The sequence below is a fragment of the Echinops telfairi genome, unplaced genomic scaffold, assembly GCF_000313985.2.
Source record: "Echinops telfairi isolate 266 unplaced genomic scaffold, ASM31398v2 ScPeMD7_7436;HRSCAF=8474, whole genome shotgun sequence".
Taxonomy (NCBI): domain Eukaryota; kingdom Metazoa; phylum Chordata; class Mammalia; order Afrosoricida; family Tenrecidae; genus Echinops; species Echinops telfairi.
In genome coordinates, this window is record NW_022111336.1 from 2,931,668 (window position 1) to 2,950,459 (window position 18,792).

General features: G+C 42.4%; 1 protein-coding gene across 2 annotated transcripts in view; it reads right to left on the reverse strand.

Annotated features, from left to right (window-relative positions):
- Positions 1 to 15,354: 15,354 nt before the first annotated feature.
- The window catches only part of TAB3 (TGF-beta activated kinase 1 (MAP3K7) binding protein 3), a 66,540-nt gene continuing 63,102 nt past the window's right edge, over positions 15,355 to 18,792 (reverse strand). For both annotated transcript variants that reach the window (XM_004713881.2, XM_045298666.1), the window contains exon 8: positions 15,355 to 17,082. In XM_004713881.2, coding sequence (XP_004713938.1) covers positions 16,934 to 17,082 — 149 coding nt within the window. In that variant the 3' untranslated portion in view covers positions 15,355 to 16,933. The remainder of the gene's footprint in view (positions 17,083 to 18,792) is intronic.

Sequence of the window (18,792 nt, forward strand, 5' to 3'; positions counted from 1 at the left end):
GCACAGTAAAACCACCCCATATGATTTCCTAGGCTGAAATATTTAAAGAAGTAAATCACCAGGTCTTTATCCTGTGGAGTGACTGGTGGGTTCGAACTGCCAGCCTTGCAGGCTAGCAGCCAAGCACTTCCCGGCAGCCACCAGGTCCACTTCCTTAACAACGGTAACTTGAGTACGCTAGAGAATTCTTCATTACTTAGTATGGGTTTTCTTCAAGCTTCATCTGCTTCAAATTTAACACAGTGCATAATTGTTAGCTGATCACTCTTGGTTCTCTCCAAAGACAGATATCCTCAAAATTTTAGGGGGAAAGAAATCTCTATTCAGTTGCCTATAATTGATGTGACAAGCCTTAAGTCACATCGCAATACATTCAATTCTGTAGAATAAATTGTGCTAGTCTAAGACACGATGTGGCAGTTTAAAATCTAATAATATGCCCACATTAATATTCCAGTATAAATCATGGTTATAGTCACAACTTGATATCAGTTTAATTGACGTCTATATCAATATTTTGGCAAAGCAGCCCATCCACTTGGATGGATAAACAGAGCTGAAAGTTCTAGAGCATACTGTCAGGTTGTCGTTGATTCTGGAGGCATCTCGGGTCTGCCTTCTGGGCATGGGGAGAGCTCCGGGGGTCTGGACCGGTAGAGAAGAGGAGGCAATGGGAAGCATCAAGGCCAAGGCCAAGAGCACTAAGCTGCTCAAACACCAGGTCCCGGGGAAGCGTACTGTGCACGTTTAAAAAGCAAACCATTTTCCATGACTCAATCTTTCAATGTGTCTGTATGGTCGATGCATCTGTTTGTCAAGGGGGAGAAAGAAAGGCATGCTATTCTGCTAAGAAAAGTCCTAAATTCAAAGTCCACCATTTGCTTTACTTTTTAATAAGCACTCTAAGGTTAGATCAATCTAAACAGATCTTAGAGAACTATGTTACATGGTGGATTTGAACTGAGTCAGTTTTTGGCATCTTGTGGCAACTGATGGGCCACTGTATTTCAACCCAGCAGACAGTCTTGTTCAAGGGGAAAAAAGTTCTTTTTAAGGATAGAGGAAATTTATTTCTTCTTTAAGAAATTATGATTTTTTATACTCTATTTTTTAATCATTGTATTGGGGGCTCTTATAGCTCTTATAACATTCCATTGATTGTCTCAGGCCTATTTTTACATATGTTTGCATCATCATTTCCAAAACATTTTCTACTTGAGTCCTTGGTATAAGCTCCTCTTTTCCTCCCTCCCTCCCCCACCCTCCCACCCTCGTGAACTCTTAATCAATGATATATTGTTATCATTATTTCATGTCTTACACTGTCCGTTGTCTCCCTTCACCCACATTTCTGGAATTCAGGACAGATAAACCCCTCGGGAACAGCAGTGGGAGTAGAGTAGTAGCAATGTCACAAGCGTAGGGGGATGGTCAGGACAGGGGAAGGGGGAGAAAGGTTGGAGGCTCATTACTTGTTGGAGATACAGGCTACAAGCTCATTACAAGGTTGGAGATACAGCCCCCCCCCCCAAGGGGATGAATAACAGAAATGTGTGTGTGTTTTTAGAGGGGTGGCTACATCAAATATATTCATATAGTTATTTCACTTTCCTTGTTGTCGTTAGGTGCCTTAAGCGGTTCCGACTCTTAGCGAGCTGACTACAGCAGAACCAAACTCCCCGGTCCTGCGCCATCCTCACAATTGGTCTCACGGTTGAGCCCATGCTTGTAATGGCGGCGTCAGTCTATCTTGTCAAGGCTCTTTCTCTTGTTCCCTGCTGCTCTTCTTTACCAAGCATGCTCTCTTTCTCCAAGGACTGCTCTCTCCTGACAACATGTCCAACGTGCGGGAGATGAAGTCTCACCATGCTTGCCTCTCAGGGCATGCTGGCTGTACTTCTTCCAAGACAGATTTATTTGTTCCTTTGGGCATTTCATGGTACTTTCAGTATCCTTCGCCGGCACCATAAGGAACTTTCTTTAGCGTTTTTCAAGATACCAGTTGAAACATTTGTTACTTAGACTTAAATCCATAAACGTGTGGCCATCGAGTCAACCCACTCTGACTCACAGCGACCCTCTAGGACAGAGCAGAACGGCTCCACAGAGTCTCTATGGCTGCGATCATTACAAATGGGCCCCTGGGTGGTTCAGAGGCTTCATCACTGGCCTGCTAACCCAAGCTCCAAGAGTTCAAACCCTCCAGTGAGCAAGAGAGAAAGATGAGGAGGCTTTCTGCTTCCATAAAGATGAACAGTCTCTGAAACCTTATAGAGCAGTTCTAGTACATGCTATAGGGTCTCGATGAGTCACAATCATCCCAATGGCAGTGCATGGATTAATCTTTTTTAAAAATAATTTTGTTGGGGGCTCTTACAGCTTTTATATTAATCCATACATTCATCCATTGTGTCAAGCACATTTGTACATATGTTGCCATCATCATTTTCAAAACATTTTCTTTCTACTTGAGCCTTTCCTCTCAGCTCATTTTCCAGTCTCCACCTCCCTTGCTCCCTCAAGAACCCTTGATAATTTATAAATTATTATTTTTTCATGTCTTACACCGACTGCTGTCTTCTTCCACTCACTTTTCTGTTGTCCGTCCCCTTGGGAAGGGATTATATGTAGATCATTGTGATCAGTTCCTTCTTTCTCCCCACACCGTCCCCTTCCCCTCCTGGTATCGCTACTCTCACTATTGGTCCTGAGGAGTTTATCTGTCCTGATTTCTCTATGTTTCCAGCTCTTATCTGTACCAGTGTATGCTCTGGTCTAGCCGGATTTGTAAGGTAGAATTGGGGTCATGATAGGGGAGTGGGGGAGCATTAAAGAACTAGAGGAAAGTTGTATGCAGGTGCTACACTGCACCCTGACTGGCTCTTCTCTTCCTTGTGACCCTTCTGTGAGGGGATGTCCAATTGTCTACAGATGGGCTTTGGGTCTCCACTCCGCCCTCCCCCTCATTCACAGCGAGCTAGCAGATGACTATTTACAGGAACATACTGCCACATCTTTGTCCTGCAATTCAGCTGGTGAGCAGGTTCAAGCTTTCAACCCAACAGTTAGCAGTTGAGTGCATAACCAATGCCCCCTTGGGGCTCTTTATTACTAGACTTCAAAACCTATATTTACCAGGAAAGGAAGAAATGCCAGAGGACCAGAGGATGCAAGTTTAAATGATCTGGAAGGAGGATTTCAGAAAGGGTACCAGTACAATTGGAAACAGCGGTCACTCTCGCTATGCAAAGCAGAAAGTTACTTAACATTGGGAATTACACAATCAGTGGAAAGGTGGGAGGAGAAGAACCCCCGGGGGAGGGGGGGGGCGCTGTTTGCCGAAGTCTTTCAGGTCACATTGATGCAACTGATCCAGAGGTCAGGAAACTCCAGGCAACCCTGTCCCCACAAAACTGGCGATTAGCCATTAGCAGGTGGAATCTGGCCACTGCAAAAATTAGCATCTGTTAGTCCCTGCCAGTCACCTCTTAGCAGAATGACTTGCTTCTCTTTGGATATCCAAGTCACACAAGGAACTGACTTAATGAGCACAGCTTAAATGGCATCCAGTGGCCTCATGAAAGGCTCTCTAGGAAATAAAGTTTTCAGCTCTCCAGCCCTTGCAAAAGGAGGGGGAACTGGATATTGAAAGGCTGCTGGAAAAGAGGCCAAGTGCTAAGTGACAACATAAGGGACTGAAGTGCTTGATAAGCATGTCAAAAGCCCAGATGTCCCTGAGTGGGGCAAATAGTTAACACACTTGACTGGATGTTCGAGTCCCCCCAAAGGTTCTCCGGAAGACGTCCTGGCAGAGTGCACTTCAGAAAACCCCAAGATGCACAGTCCGACTCTTGTCTTCATTAGCTCGTGTTGCTAAAAAGAGAAATGTCCCAGTGGTTGGCTCCAAGAAACAAGACTTTTTCTCTCTCTCACTATTTCGGAGGCCAGAAGTCTGGATTCAGAGCACCAGCCCGGGGAGAGAGCTTTCTTTCTGCGGTGGCCCTGGAAGGAAGTCCATGCCTCTTCAACGTCTGCGTACTGTTCCTAGGACATCTCCCTTTGTCTTGGGACCTGTCTTAACTCCTTCTCTGCTAGCTGGCTTGAGTGTTTTATCACTTATACTTTAAGAGAGATTAATGAAATTAATAAAAGACACCCTGCATGAACCCTGACTCATTCACACAACAAAGGCAACCATTCGCAAACAGGATTATAGCTCCAGTCATAGAGGCTTGAATTTATTAGAAACATATATTTTTTGAGGGCACAATTCAATTCACAACATTTCACCCCTTGGCCTCCCCAAATCCATGCCCTGGCCTCATGCATAACACATCCATCCCATCCTATTGCGGCAGAAGTCTTAAAATCAACTCCAAGCTTGAAATCTCATCTTCTGAATCATTAAATAAAATATGGGTGAGATTTTAAGCATATTCCATCCTGGGGCAATAGACTTCTCCATCTGTGAACCTGGGAAATATAGACTTCAAGTTACCAGCGTCTCTAATACAATAGCGAAACAAGCAGAGGGTAAGCATTCCCATTACAAATGGAGAAAATGAAGGGAAACAAGGGATAAGAGGCACCAAGACTGTCAAGACTTGAAAATAATCCTCTGTTCTCTTGAGACCATCTCTAGGCAATGGCCCCACCTTCCAGACTCTGGATGTTGGCCATGCCCTATGGACTCTGGGTGGTGGCTCCTAGGTCCTCTGTTCACTGGGACAGCAACTATGCTCCCTTGGTTTGTTTGGCACCTTGTCTGAATGGTGACCTCACGCCCTCTGCCCTGACAACCCCACTCCCTCAGCTTTGGGAGTCAGTCCCAACCCCCTGGTTCACCTTAACAGCGCCCCATCTTCCGGAATCAAGCTGATGACCGAGTTCGCTCTTTAAGATCTAGGAGACTGTGGCCCCCCGACCCACCTCCCTTTCAGATTCAGGAGACCTTGCCCCCCCCTTCCGATGAAACCATGAAGGCCCTCTTTCCTGTGGTGCTTCCAACAGTTCTGCTGCTCCACCACTGGCCCTGTCCTCTTTCTGGACAATACGGGTAGCTCCTCTGATCTGTTTCCTGCCTGAAGAATGCCCAGAGGCTGGTAGACGGTTTTCCTCTTGTCCTTTCTTTGGTCCCTTCATTCTAAGCTGGTGTGTTTTCTGCTGTTAATTGGTAAAATCCTCCACTCACAGGGTTTCCTTTCTTCGACAAAAGATTGTGTAGCCAGGCCCTCGGTGAAAATCCTAGGGCGCGTATCCTTAGTTTGTACAATACAATTTTCCAAAATTTTCAATCCGGTTTTGATTTTGTACTGTACATTTTTGCAGTCCATCTCCTTTCTCTCACATTTTCCTATAACTGGCTCTTGCCTAAGGTGACCAGACATCCTGCTTTTGGCGGGACAGTCCCGATATTTGGGGTTTTAAAAAATGTCCCAATTTTTGGAAAGAATGCACGACAAGCTAGGGAATGGTCTATTTGGTCCATATACACCAAATTTTTAATCAAGAACCCCCCTCACCCGGTCAATGGTGTCCCGCTTTAAATCTGATCACCTTACTCCTGCCCCTTTAAGATCTTGTTTGGAAATATCCTCAGCCAAAGATCCGAGTTCGTCACTTATAAGTACTATTTTCCATCATCAATCGATTTCATTAAGGGTCTTCCTCTTTTTCCTTTCCCTTCTACTTTACCAAGCCTGATGTCCATTTCTAGGGACTGTTCGCTCCTGATAACATGTCCAAAGTACATGAGATCAATTCTCACTATCCTTGCCCCAAAGGAGTCTTCAGGCTGTACTTCTTCCAAGACAGATTCATTTGTTCTTCTGGCAGTCTAAGGTACTTTCAATATCCTTCACCGGCACCATCATTTAAATACATCTATTCTTCTACGGTCTTCCTAATCCATTGTCTGGCTTTTGCATGCATATGAGGTGACTGGCCATCCCAAGGCTTGAGTCAGGCACACCTTAGTCATCAAAGTGACATGTTTACTCTTTAATACTTTCAAGAGGTCTTTTATAGCAAATTTACCCAATGCAACACATCATTTGGTTTCTTGACTGCTGCTTCTATAAGCATCGATTGTGGATCCAAAGAAGACAAACTCCTTGACAATTTCAATCTTTTATCTATTTATCATGTTATCTGTTAGCCCAGTTTGGAGGATTTGAGTTTCCCTTACCTTGAATTACAATCCGTGCTGAAGGCTGAAGTCCCAGAGCTTCACCAGCAAGTGCTTCAAGTCCTCCTTGTTTTCAGCAGGCAAAGTTGTATCTTCTACCTGTCACACCTTGTTGATAAGACGTCTCCAAACTTGATGCCAGGTTCTTCTTTATACGGGTCAGCTTCTCAGATTATTTGCTCAGCACAGAGATTAAGGATGCCGAAAGCCTACAACCCTGACACCCACCATGCCTGATTCTAAATCATGCAGTGTCCCCTTGTTCTGTTCAAATGACTGCCTCTTGGTCCACGGACAGGTTCTCTTCTGAGCACGATGAAGTGTTCTGGAATTTTTTTTCATTGCCTGACTGATTTTAATACCATGACAAACAGCCCTCAGACTTGATATAATCATTATGCAAAATACATAGCTAAGTACGGTCTTCTTTTATTAAAAAAATAACCAAGACGTGACAAGGGGCGTATTCCTTCTTACCCACAGTTGACAGGAATTTTCCGTTGCTTACATAGGGCGACGGCTTTTCCACGCATGCTGCAGGCAGGGTTTTATTCCTATATGTATTTGCATGTGCCTTTTCTACCTGCTCGCATCTGAAACCATTTCCCCATGCTGGTTACATGTCTGTGCGGCAATGGAATACATGCACTGCAGTTCTTCCTGGGACATCTCTGGCTCATAGGGATTCTCGACCCTGATCATATCAGACATGGAGTGTTAAGTATAGTTTGGCTGTGATGTCCCACATTTCCATTCCACTGTGAAGAGTGTGCACAAAAGCATTTTGTGCTGCAAATGTATTTTCCACAAGGGAGACAACTCGTGTTCTGACTTACTTCTTTGTGCAACTTGTTCTGTTACAGGTGTGGACAATTTATTTATATCCAGAAATCAGGCAGCAGACATATTCTCAAAAATTTCACTGGGATACTGTACTGTTTTATCCTCTCCTGTTTCTCGGGAAGCTGAAAATCTTGTTTTGGTTTGAAATGTCCTTGTACAGGAATTGCCTGAACTAAAATGTGATTTTCTTTTGATTGCATCTTTGATGCAAGCATTATTTAGAAGAGGTTGTTTTTTTCCCATTTTGCAGGTGGCTTGATTTTTAAAATTAATTTGTATATTAAATGTCTTGAGGTCGTCTCATCTGTTTTCGAGATTGAGGCTTGCTTGATGTCCTTACGCTGGTGGGGGAAATACGTGGGGGACATGTGAAAGAACATTTCGTTCTCCTGAGGGAAAATGTTTGGTTGTATGTCGCTTGGATCACGGTGATTCTAATATTCATTTTTGCCCGTTTTGCCTAAGAAAATAGTTATGTTTAAAATCTACAGCAACATTCAGGGGAAGAATCTTGCTGCCCCCTTTGTTTGGGCTGTTGTAACTCCCCACCAGCGTTTCTTTTATTTTTGTTGCTTTTTCTCCTATTTGCTTCGGTTGTTCCTTCTGGTCCTTCTGGTATTCCTGACTGTATTTTCTGCGATATAAAAAATTTCTGATTTCTGGATATAAAAAATTACACTTCTCTACTCTCGTGATAGTGCATTTCTTTCTCACTTTTCTGAGGAGTTCTCGAATAATTTCTCAGCTGATTCGGGTTTCTGAAGCATAACGGTCTTCCTATGTTATCATGAGTTGCCACTGCGGAGATTCGGACTCACGGTGACTCCATAAGGACAGACAGAGCCCAACCGCCCCTAGATATTTCCTGGCTGTGAACTCCAGGCAGTGAGTTGCCATTTCTGAGGCACCTCTGGGTGAGCTTAAACCTCTAACTTTTAGGCTAGTCCTCAAGGGATGACATTTGTATGCTAGGATTCAGGGGAAAAAAATCATTTTACTTGGAAAGCAATATTTCTTGGTCGAATTGTTCTTTTTTGCTATGTCCTTGTAAACTTTCTTTGGAATTGAAATCATTAGTTGAAGAGTTCTCTTTTGGGCAAGTGAGAGACTTCTTTCGGAACGTGAAATCCTTTCATGCCTATTGAGGTTTTAAAGAACCACTGTCAAGGTTCTAGGAGTCAGGCTGCTCAAGCCCTGATAAAAAAAAAAGAGCAGCGGACCTCCGCTACTTTCTGTAGGTCTCTCTTTCCACCTTGACTGGACTGCCAAGTACAGGGAAGATACAGAAATTCGGTGCTTTACTAAATGTTGCTTTTTAGCCAGTGGGGAAGTAGACCCCTCCCTAGAGGTGCTGTTTGTAGGTATTTATGGCAAGGTGCAAAGTATTTCCTGGAACCCTTGGCTGGGCCACACAAGTCTTCCCTCCCTGTCTATTGTGGCAGCTTAGTTACTTCATGGTTTTCACCCCTTTGCCTTCCTTATTTAGTGAGCTGTGGTATCAAAGGGGGAATGACAGAACGTTCTACTCCTGTAGAGTTATCATCTCAGAAACCTACAGGGGCAGTCTACCTACCCTGTCCTATAGGGTCGCTATGAGTCAGCATCCACTCCACAGCCGATAGTTTGAATTGGTAGGTGGTGTCAAATGGCCAGCTAAGCAGGAAGCTGTCTGCAGCCTTGGGAGCCCACAGGGTCGTTATGAGTCAGAATTGACTTGATGGCAATTATTTCCTTTTTGATTTTGGTGTCAAATGAAACACGAGCTGCCTGTCCAGCACACAGTCCTTAGAAGCAGGGGGCTTTTGCTGGGCTCTGTTGGGGTGTCTCAGGGACCTGCTTAGCAGACTGACCTTCGCTGATGGATAGAATTGTAAACAGCCTGACATGGTTTGCTACGATCCTCACTCATCTCCATTTGCACCCCATCATTTCTGACTCACGAGGGCACCCTTCCTTTTTGTTTAACAGAACTTATTTCAGTAGCATTTTGGAAGGGAATCTTGAATTGCAATATTGAAATAGGAGTCGTTCCATCCGGGTCCGACCGTTTGAGTCAGTCGCGTAAAGTGCAGAGGGAATGCAAATTCTTGCTCGTTGTTGACCTAGTGTTTTTTCTCCTCCCAAACCCAAAGGGTTTTCAAATATCGTTTGCGAATCATGTACATCCCAGATAGCGAAAGCAGCAAACTTGGGGGTGGTTATTTAGAAATGCCTTATACTAACATTGTTTACTCACATTTCTTGCTCAAAGGAACAAAATGACCTGAAAACTACATTGGTCTCCTCTCCAGAAGGTTCCCACGAGAGTAAATGCACAAATCAGGCAAGAATAAGCAAAGGGATATTGAAGTCATCTATCAAGTAGTGTCTTGTTCCCAAGCTGCCCATGCAAAACCCTAGGAAGCTCCAGTGCCTCAGCTGGCTCTTCCTGCTGTAATGTCATGAAAGGGTCATGGGTCAAAAGCACATCCAACCAATTTTCAAATGAGAATGATTCGGACTGCTCTGAGGATCTCGACCTGGTAACTGAACAAAACCACACTCCCATAATATATATCTCCTACTGATATATCTCCCACATGAAATATTATCCAGTCAATGTTCCCGAAAGAAGGGGGGGGGGAAGTAAACAAAACAATAACAAGTCAGGAAGTCTTTGGTGAAATGCAAGTAAAAGACCAACACTAGGCATCCCTCAGACCCCAACATTTCCCAGGAAACTTTTGCATAAAAAAAACAGAATCATCTGGGTAACGGGACTAGAAAAGCAGTCCTGGAGGCACAGGGGTAAGAGCTTGGTAGCTGAACGAGAGGCAGCCTGACTCTGTGACCATGTAAGCAGGGGTCCTCAAACTTTTTAAACAGGGGGCCAGTTCAGTGTCCCTCAGACCCGTTGGAGGGTCGGACTATAGTTTTTTAAAAAAACTATGAACAAATTCCTATGCACACTGCACATCTTATTTTGAAGTAAAAAACCAAACGGGGCAAAAACACCCGGCGGGCCAGATAAATGTCCTCGGCGGGCCACATGTGGCCCGTGCGCCCTAGTGTGAGGATACCTGAAAGTCTTAGTCTTGGAAACTCTATGGGGCCCTTCCTCAGTCCCATAGTCACCAAGGGTCAGAATTGCCTCAAAGGCAATGGGTGGGGTTTGGTTTGCTAGCGACTACCCATAATGCAGCTTTACAGATCCCGTGCTAATTACAAACAAGAGCGCCACTGTGAGCCACTACTGTGGTAACTGAACAGATTCCAAAGCAATTTTCTCTTTCAAAATAAGTGACTTAAAAGGGACAACCCAGGATGTGGGAAATGATGAAAGAGGGGCGGGAAATAAACTCTTTCACATAATATTTTTAAAGTTATTTTAAAACTCTTTCTGGGCTTTATTCTTACTGTAATATCTCGTGGGGAGTAACCAACTAGCTAATGAGGGAAAGTTTCTTCATAAAAGAATCCCAGTCTGTCAATGACCAGATTTCTTATAGAGAGGGAAGGAGAGGGGAAAGAGAATACAGAAGATTTTACGAAATGTATCAATGACAAATATGCTTATTTAGATTCTGGGGCAGTTAGTTTGCCAACTTGCACCTGTGTGAAAGTGGTGGGGTTGAGACCTAGCTATCATTCAGGTTACACCCTGATGATGCCTCCTTTAGGGTTATGGTGTATTTCTAAGAGACACTGGGAACCTTTCTCTGTCTCTTTGCATTTCAGCTTGCTGGGGCTCTGTGTCTGCTTTCAGGGGTGGCCTCATGTAAGCTGCCAACCCTGGGAGCCAACCTCTTGAGCTGTAGGCGTCTTGCCACGTTCCCACCGATCTTGGACCCATGTGCCTCTGCATCCACTGGCCTGGCATCTCCGTTTTCCACTTCATCTTTCTGCAGCAACGGCCCATAGCTGTGAGTCTGAAGAGGGCCCCGGCTCCAGCTGAGCTCAGAGCCATGGACTTAAGCTGAACTAGGCTGTGACGCTGTCAGGACACAAAGTTCTTTCTTACACATGTCCCTGGCTTTGTTTTTCTAGATAACCCAGCCTAACACAGACTGTAATTCATCTAAGTTTATTAAAAAAAGTGAGACTTAGGAAATGTTAACAGTGTATACCTTACCCACTGCCATCGAGTCAATTCTGACTGATAGCATAGGATAAGGTAGACCTGCCCCTGTAAGTTTGAGACGCTAACTCTTCATGGGAGTCAAACGCCTTGTCTTTCTCCCCCAGAGTGGCTGGTGGTTTCAAACTGATGACCTTGAAGTTAGCAGCCCGAAACATTACTACGCCACTAGGGCTCCCGTTTAACAATGGATATTTGATATTAAAATAACTGTTAAGGTATAATATGGGTTTACACTGCTTATTTTTTAAAGTTTATTTACAAATAAAATTAAATGTCCAGAAATTTGCTTAAAAATAATCAGGGTGGGGAGATGAGACTATAGAGAGATAAGATTGCTTATAACCTAAGTACCTGTAGATAATGACTAAATGGGAGAACATCACATAATGTTGTATTCTTGCTTCTCACTTTTCACATATTAAAGGGTGGAGAGGAAATGGTTTTGGATTAAATAACTGAAACGGTTATAGACTAGAATCAATCTGTGATTTCTGTACAAAATGTGGGATGGTTGATAGTTATTTTCCGTCAAGGTGCTGGGCCAAGACTCAGTGGTTTGGCACATGACTTAACAATTCCATGATGGCATCTGCTGTGAGCAACCAATAACTCTCTAATAGGGCAGAGTGTATTCCCTTTACTCAGGTTACCACTGTTAGGCAATTGAAAGGGAGTATTTGCTTCTTGCTGGTCTGGCTTTTGCATCTGGCTCATTAACCTCGGGTTCTTAGGGCTTGGGCCAATGGTCTACAATAATGCCTGCTGACTCTGCAAGCCATCAGCAGCCTGCCATCTAACCTGCCATTGGACTTTGTAGCCACAAGCCTGACCTGATAACCTTGGGTTCATTGGCCTCTGCATCCACCAGTCTGTAGTCTTGCTCCTTCCTGGTTTATCAGTTTTTACAGTCCCTGGAGTCAGAGGCCTCCAGTTTAACAGCTGACCCATCGACTTGGACAGACTTCCCATCTACAAATGTGACTCATTTTCTTAATATAAATTTGTCTTTTTAAAAATTAATTACATATACAATTATACATACACACATACATAAACATACTGGTTTTGCTTCTGCTTCTTTAGAGAACCCAGCATAACACAGTCTCTACTAAGATGAAGGTCAGGGTCATCTGAGATCATTCGCCCTTGAAAAACTAGTTATTAATGACATACAGGTACTAAAAGACAATGACTCATTTTTTATAAATATCAGAGTAAAAAATAGTCTTCATATAGTCCAACTTTTACACACAACTTGCTTATATGTGCTTTTGCTAGATTTTTAGAGTAACGTGCACTTATTACTCCCCTCAAACCTAACGTCAGAGAACAGAAACGTGATCGAGGATTAAGTTCGTGAACACATCTTTCAATCAGAAATAAACGGGTTTGGGGAGTACTACTAGTTTGACACTTTAAATTCTAAATACAAAGAAACAATGGAGAATGTGGTGTTTGCTTTTAGTTTATTAATTTATTTTGCAGGAATCTTTGACTCTCCAAGTATGTACGGTTTGGAGGTACAATGCATGCATAGCCTTTTAAAATGCCTTTGTACAATTTCCATCTCAAAATAATTTCATTCACAGCATACACAGAAATCTAAAAGACATGATATTTACACGATTTAATAAGTTCTTGCTGTTTTAATGAAGAAACTGATCAATTCTTTTACAGTAGGGAAATGTGGACATTAGATATGCCATTATAAATAAAAATTCAGAATTGTTCAGTCTCAAAGCAACTTTTCATGGCTTTAGAAATTAAAATTGAGCCGTCATTCTAGTAATCTGAGTGCCCAAGCCATGCAAAATCTACTTGTATTAAATACTTTGGGGATGCAAATAATACAGGAAAAAAATTCATATTTGGTGAATGTGAAAACATCATGAGAATTAACTTTTACAATAAGAAAATACTGTTAATTTTCAAAAAGATACAGTAGTGGTGCAACACAGACAGTGCCCAATTATTTGGATTTTTTTTCATGTAACATTTCAGTGGTCATTTTGCTTCTTCTACAGATATATAGACACACACTGCAACACGGACTTCTTCAAGGTCAGAACAGGGGTACAATGTTAACAGAATTCCATTCTTACCTAGAACGGGCCATTTTCACATTCTAGGAGACATCATTGATATTATTAAAGGACAACATTTCTATGCCTTATAGTCTTGCTTTTCATTTATATTGCCAAAAAGACATTACAATTACCTTTTAAAATACTATATAAAATTGAATTGCCACAGAAAGTGGGATGTGAACCCTACATGACTGTGACAAAGCCACGACAAAATTTAAGGAAACATTGATTTAATAATTAAAAAGTACTAAAATTGAGACCAGCTCCTTAAAAAATCATTAAACTGCTCATCACTTTCCCATTTCTGACAGGGAAATAAACAAAAAAATTAGCAACACTTTCCCCACCATCATTAATCTGCTCTACAACTACATTTTTACAAGGCATTTCTTTAAATCCCCCCCACCCCCTGCCTCTACGTTCTCCCATATAAGGTCAAAATAGATTCAAAAGCCTTTACAATGCCTACAAAGTTTTTGGCTCCTCAATTCCCATTTTAAACTTTTTAGAACTATGCCATCATTTAAGGGGGCAATGTACTTTAACAGAGTGGCAACTATGCTTTCTCACAACCCAGTTTACAAACCAGTGAAATCATGTAAAATATAGTCAGGTCTATGTTACCAGATGCAAAAAACGAGCTGTATTTTCAGAGACAACTCTAAGTGGACACAAGACGTCTCTGCGAGCTGACTGAAAGCATGCTGGCACCTCAGCAGCCAGGCTTCGTCCACTTTTTATCCTACCACTTGGATGCCAATGGTCAGGACATATCAAGCTGAATAGGAGCTCCTTTTGAAAAGGCACCTTGAAAGTTGGGTGAATTCTTGTTCTAACTGGCCCTAAGCAAGAAGCAGTCTACAGAAAGGACCCAATTCAGGATGTTAAAATTGACCAGTGTCAAGTAATTTTGCTTATTTTCAAAAGTGAACACAGCCTGGTGGCTTGCATACAAACTTGTACAAGATGAGAAATTTACGCATTAAAAAACAAACAAAAAACCTTCCTGAAAGTCCATCTCTGGAGTCTCTTACCCCACCCCTCTACACCTATCGAGACTCTTTGCTCAATTTCCCCGGCAGGTGAAAACAATGATTGACTAGGTACATTGCCAGAGAACTGAAACCATGCATCTACTGTATGATAACTGCTTATTAACCTTGATGTATTTTCATGCACTAGTATGAAAGTCATCTACATGGTGTTAATAAAGCATCAAACTGTTTTCATACATGCTACTCTCCTTCTCAACTGCCAACTGCCAAGTTAATTGCTGTCACTTCAGCACATCACTATGAATACTGGGAAACCTTTATCTACTCTGCTCCTTAAAACCAAGTGGGGTGACCATCACTAATGAGCTCCGAAACTATACAAAGGCGAAGGCATTGGCATATTATGGAACAAGAGAACCGAGAGACTGTTACTGAAGAAATAGGACTGACAGATAACCAGTGTAACAAAGCCTTTAAAAGCCGCTGCTTTCAGAACAATGCTTGCAAGCCCATCTGCTTTCTCATCATTATTTTCACAGTTTTGCCAGTTGTTGGATGAAAGATGTTTTTATCAGTGTAATTACACAACCAGGCTTTCTTTGTGAGACGAGTGATCTATTTTAAGGAACTTTCCACATATGGAAAAATGTTTTCAAAGCTGTAGGTGGAGTGTGAAATTATGGTTTTGATGGAAAAGTATGATGAGTTATTATGCCTTTGGTTTCATTATACTGTTCTGTGCAGCTTGTTTTTCCAGGTCTGCCAGAGATTACTGCTAAATTCAAATACAATGACAGCTTGAAGTAAGAGTGAGAGAGAGAATATGTATGAGTATGTAGGGGGCACATAGTATAGGACAGTGAAGATTCCCAAAGTGATAACCTCAGGTGTCATCCTTTAGGACTGGGAAACCTATCAACTTCATTGCTGTTTATATTCACTGAAAGGAGGGGCAATTCCAAACTCCAATTTTGAGCAGGTTGGGAAGCCAACAGCGGTATGTATCGAGTGAATTTGGACTCATTCGCAAGCCCACAGAGCAGAGTAAGAACTGCCCTTGTGCATTTCCAAGGCTGACTATCTTTATGAGAGCAGAAAGTCTCATCTTTCTCCTGTAGAGTGCCTGATGGGGGTTTGAACCACCAACCTTGTGCTTAGCAGTCCAACACATAACCCACTATGCCACCAGGCCTCCTTCAACAATGGTGGAGGTCTTCATTAAATGTGCTGGTAGTAACTGCCTAGTGATGAACCCTAGTAAAGCACATGGCTTTAAATCTCTTCAGTTAGCCACACCCTAAAAGGTCCGTTTCATAAATAAGGAGTGCTTTAATATTGTCTGGACTACCTGAACAAAATCAACATCGTCTCTGAATACCACAGGTTATGTTGGAAAAGTTCTTACTTTTAAAGTACTTTGCATTCATCTTTCTCTATTACAGTATTTCTTGATGAGCTTTCTTTTTCCTAAGTAAGGCAGCAGGCAACTTTATGATATTGGCCAACTGTAATCTCCCTCACATTGTTGTATTAACATATGTGCAAATGAATCTTTACTGAACAGCTAAGATTGATTCTTTCTCAGCTAAATTAGGATAATGGCACAAAGTATTATCTGTGCTGTAAACATGATAAATTCTTCACACAATTGGAAAGGAGAGAGGGAAGGAAGGAAGGGGAAGAGGGAGGAAAACGGAATAGGAAAAGGAAGGAAGGAAAGCCCTATGGCCTGTAAGCATGTCTTACAGAACCACAGCTGAGCTCCAGATTTCCAAATGGATTTTGGAATGGGTTGACATTTGGCATACAGTCCCTGGGCTATTAGCAAAGCGCAGTTTTACAAGAATGTCATTTATAAAAGATCATACTTCATAGGAACTTGCTTGCTTGCAAAACAATGGCCTTGTCAAAGCATGCAGTAACTTAAAAATATACTATTATGTGGCATAATTAGGTCTTAGTTCCCAGTGTTGATACAGTTTGATGAATCATTGTACAAACAAAAGGGATCTGACCACCTCTGATTGTACGTCAAAACAAAGGGTATGCCTAATTCCTGACTGTTACAAATCACATTTTATATCTTGTTTGTGTCCGTGTATGTGTGGTTGAAATTACCCCTGAAAAAAGCAGCAATTACAAATACCCTTAATTACTTTAATTTCCCCATCCAGAATAAATCGTATTCTGGGTGCTTTTTCCTATCCTCCTCTTCAGCAAGAAGCCACAGGAAGAAGCTGGGGGTGGGGGTGGGCCTCGGTTTTTCCAGAGAACTGTCATCAGGTATGTCTGCTCTGGCAATTCACAGTTGGTCTGTATAAACTGTAACATTTTACATCATGATTCAAAGTTCTAGTTTCAACAATAAGGGCCACTCAGCAGTAACTTTAACATTAGGGGTTCCACAGAAGAGTTCTCAGCTTCTCTGAGTACATTCTTTCAGGAGCAATCCTTTTCTGATTTCCAGCATCCCTATCTATCACGTGCTCTGTAATAAGTTGAGGGAGAGAAAGAGGGAAACAAAACCAACACGCAATCCCCATTGCTCCTCTAGTGAGCAGAAGTGAACAGTGTCATTCTGTCTCCCCCTGTGTAATGTACAATGAGAAAAGCTGGGCCAATGGAAAGATTCCCAAAGCTTCCATTTCGTGGGGTAGGTGCTCCAAACATCACTTGCGACTGTGTGCAGACTCTTCCGAAGTCAAGCGTACCTCGGCATCTCACACTGCTCGCAGCGATTTAGTGCGGGGTGGTTCAGAAAGGTGCAGCTATCACAATTCCAGGGCGCCCCCTCAAAGTCTTCATCTCGGGCTGGTATCCGAGGACTCAGTTTGGAGCCAGATGGGTGCTCTGAGGGAAGTCGGGATTTGAGAGAGAGAAGGGGGAGGGGGGAAAAGAACAGAAACAGATGAATTCTTCTGCCTGGTTATGATCCATATTGAAATTTAAAATTACTCCCAAAGTGCCGGAGAGGTAATATCCCAGGACCAAGTAAGCCAATTACTAAGCATAACTACAGGAAATGCATAACTGAACAGAGTTGGATGATATACAAGGGGGCTTCAAAAAGTTCATGGAAAGCTTTCATTATGTTAAACACCATTTTTCCACACTTTTAGAAGGTAGTCTATTTTGTTCTAACCAATTTACTTTTTTTCTCCCCTCTAATTAAGTAGATGAACACATAGATGACCTTCCAAGTTCATTATCTGTAGATAAGATATTCTTGACAAATGAAAAAATAGGGATGTTATATAACAAATTAAGATTCTGCCTTTTCTGGGTACCTTTCCTCCCTTTAAAGCATCTAAACCTGAGAGCAAGGACCTTTGGTGATGCTGTCGGGTAAACAATGAGCTGCTCACCACAAGGTTGGCAGTTCAAACCCACCAGTCACCGCACGAGATAAAGATGAGGCTATGTCTTCCTGTAAAACCTCAGAAATCCAATGTAGGGTCACCAGGAGTCGGAATGGACTTGATGGCTGTTGGTTTGGCTTTTTATTATTATTCATATTCCTGACAATATACATTGCTGGCAACATTAAACAACCACTCCCTGGGATGTTTTATCAAACAATTAAAACTGATCTTGTCTTTCTCCTAGGTTCTCATTCTCTTTAGTCTTGTGCTCAAAATACTTCTTTCTAAACTATCTATACATGGGGGCAAATTGATACACAGTGACTTGAAAACTTAGATTAAAAGCTTACAGGGGAAGGAGTTTAAGTGAATGGTCTAGAAACAATTCAGAACAAGGGGTGCGAATTGGTTATAACTTGAAGAACGTAATCAATCATACACGGATTTGTAAACATCAAAACTACTAAATTGGTATAGGCTCTGCCATGTAAATTCTCAAACACAACAAAAATTTTTAAATATTAATTTTTAAAGGGCTCTTTGCTTTAACAGTTCATTTATAAATCTTACCTTTGGGGAACAGTACCAACTAGAAGTGGGGTCAGAGAATGGAAGGCTAATGCTATCTAAGCGGAATTCACCCTGGAATTTGGGGCAAGGTTAGGAAGCTGGGAAAATCCATTTGTGAAGCATTGGAAATCCTCAGTCAACCGAAAATTAGATGAAGATCTAAGGCAGTGGTTCTCAACCACCCTAATGCCGCGACTCTAATTCAGTTCCTCATGTTGTGATGACCCCCTAACCATAAAATTATTCTCATTGCTACTTCATCACTGTAATTTTGCTACTGTTATGCATCAGGCGACTCCTGTGAAAGGGTCGTTCGACCTCTAAAGCGGTCGCGACTCACAGGTTGAGAACTGCTGATCTAAAGCAAAGAACCTTCCTAAGGTAGTTTATTGTGACACCCTGGCTGATAAACACAGTGGGTTTAATTGAAGGGCAGAGGGATAAATGACTCAGTGAGTCTCACCTTCCTAGTTCTCGGGTCTCTTGCTTTCTGATGGTTGGACCAGGGTGCAGCTGCCTTAGCCAGTTCCCTGCTTTAGCTTGCAAGGCTCGCTTCCTGTAAGACATCCCTGAGGAGAAGCCACATGGACCTACCCCGATGCAGCCCTGGGTGCTGGAGCTCCCGTGT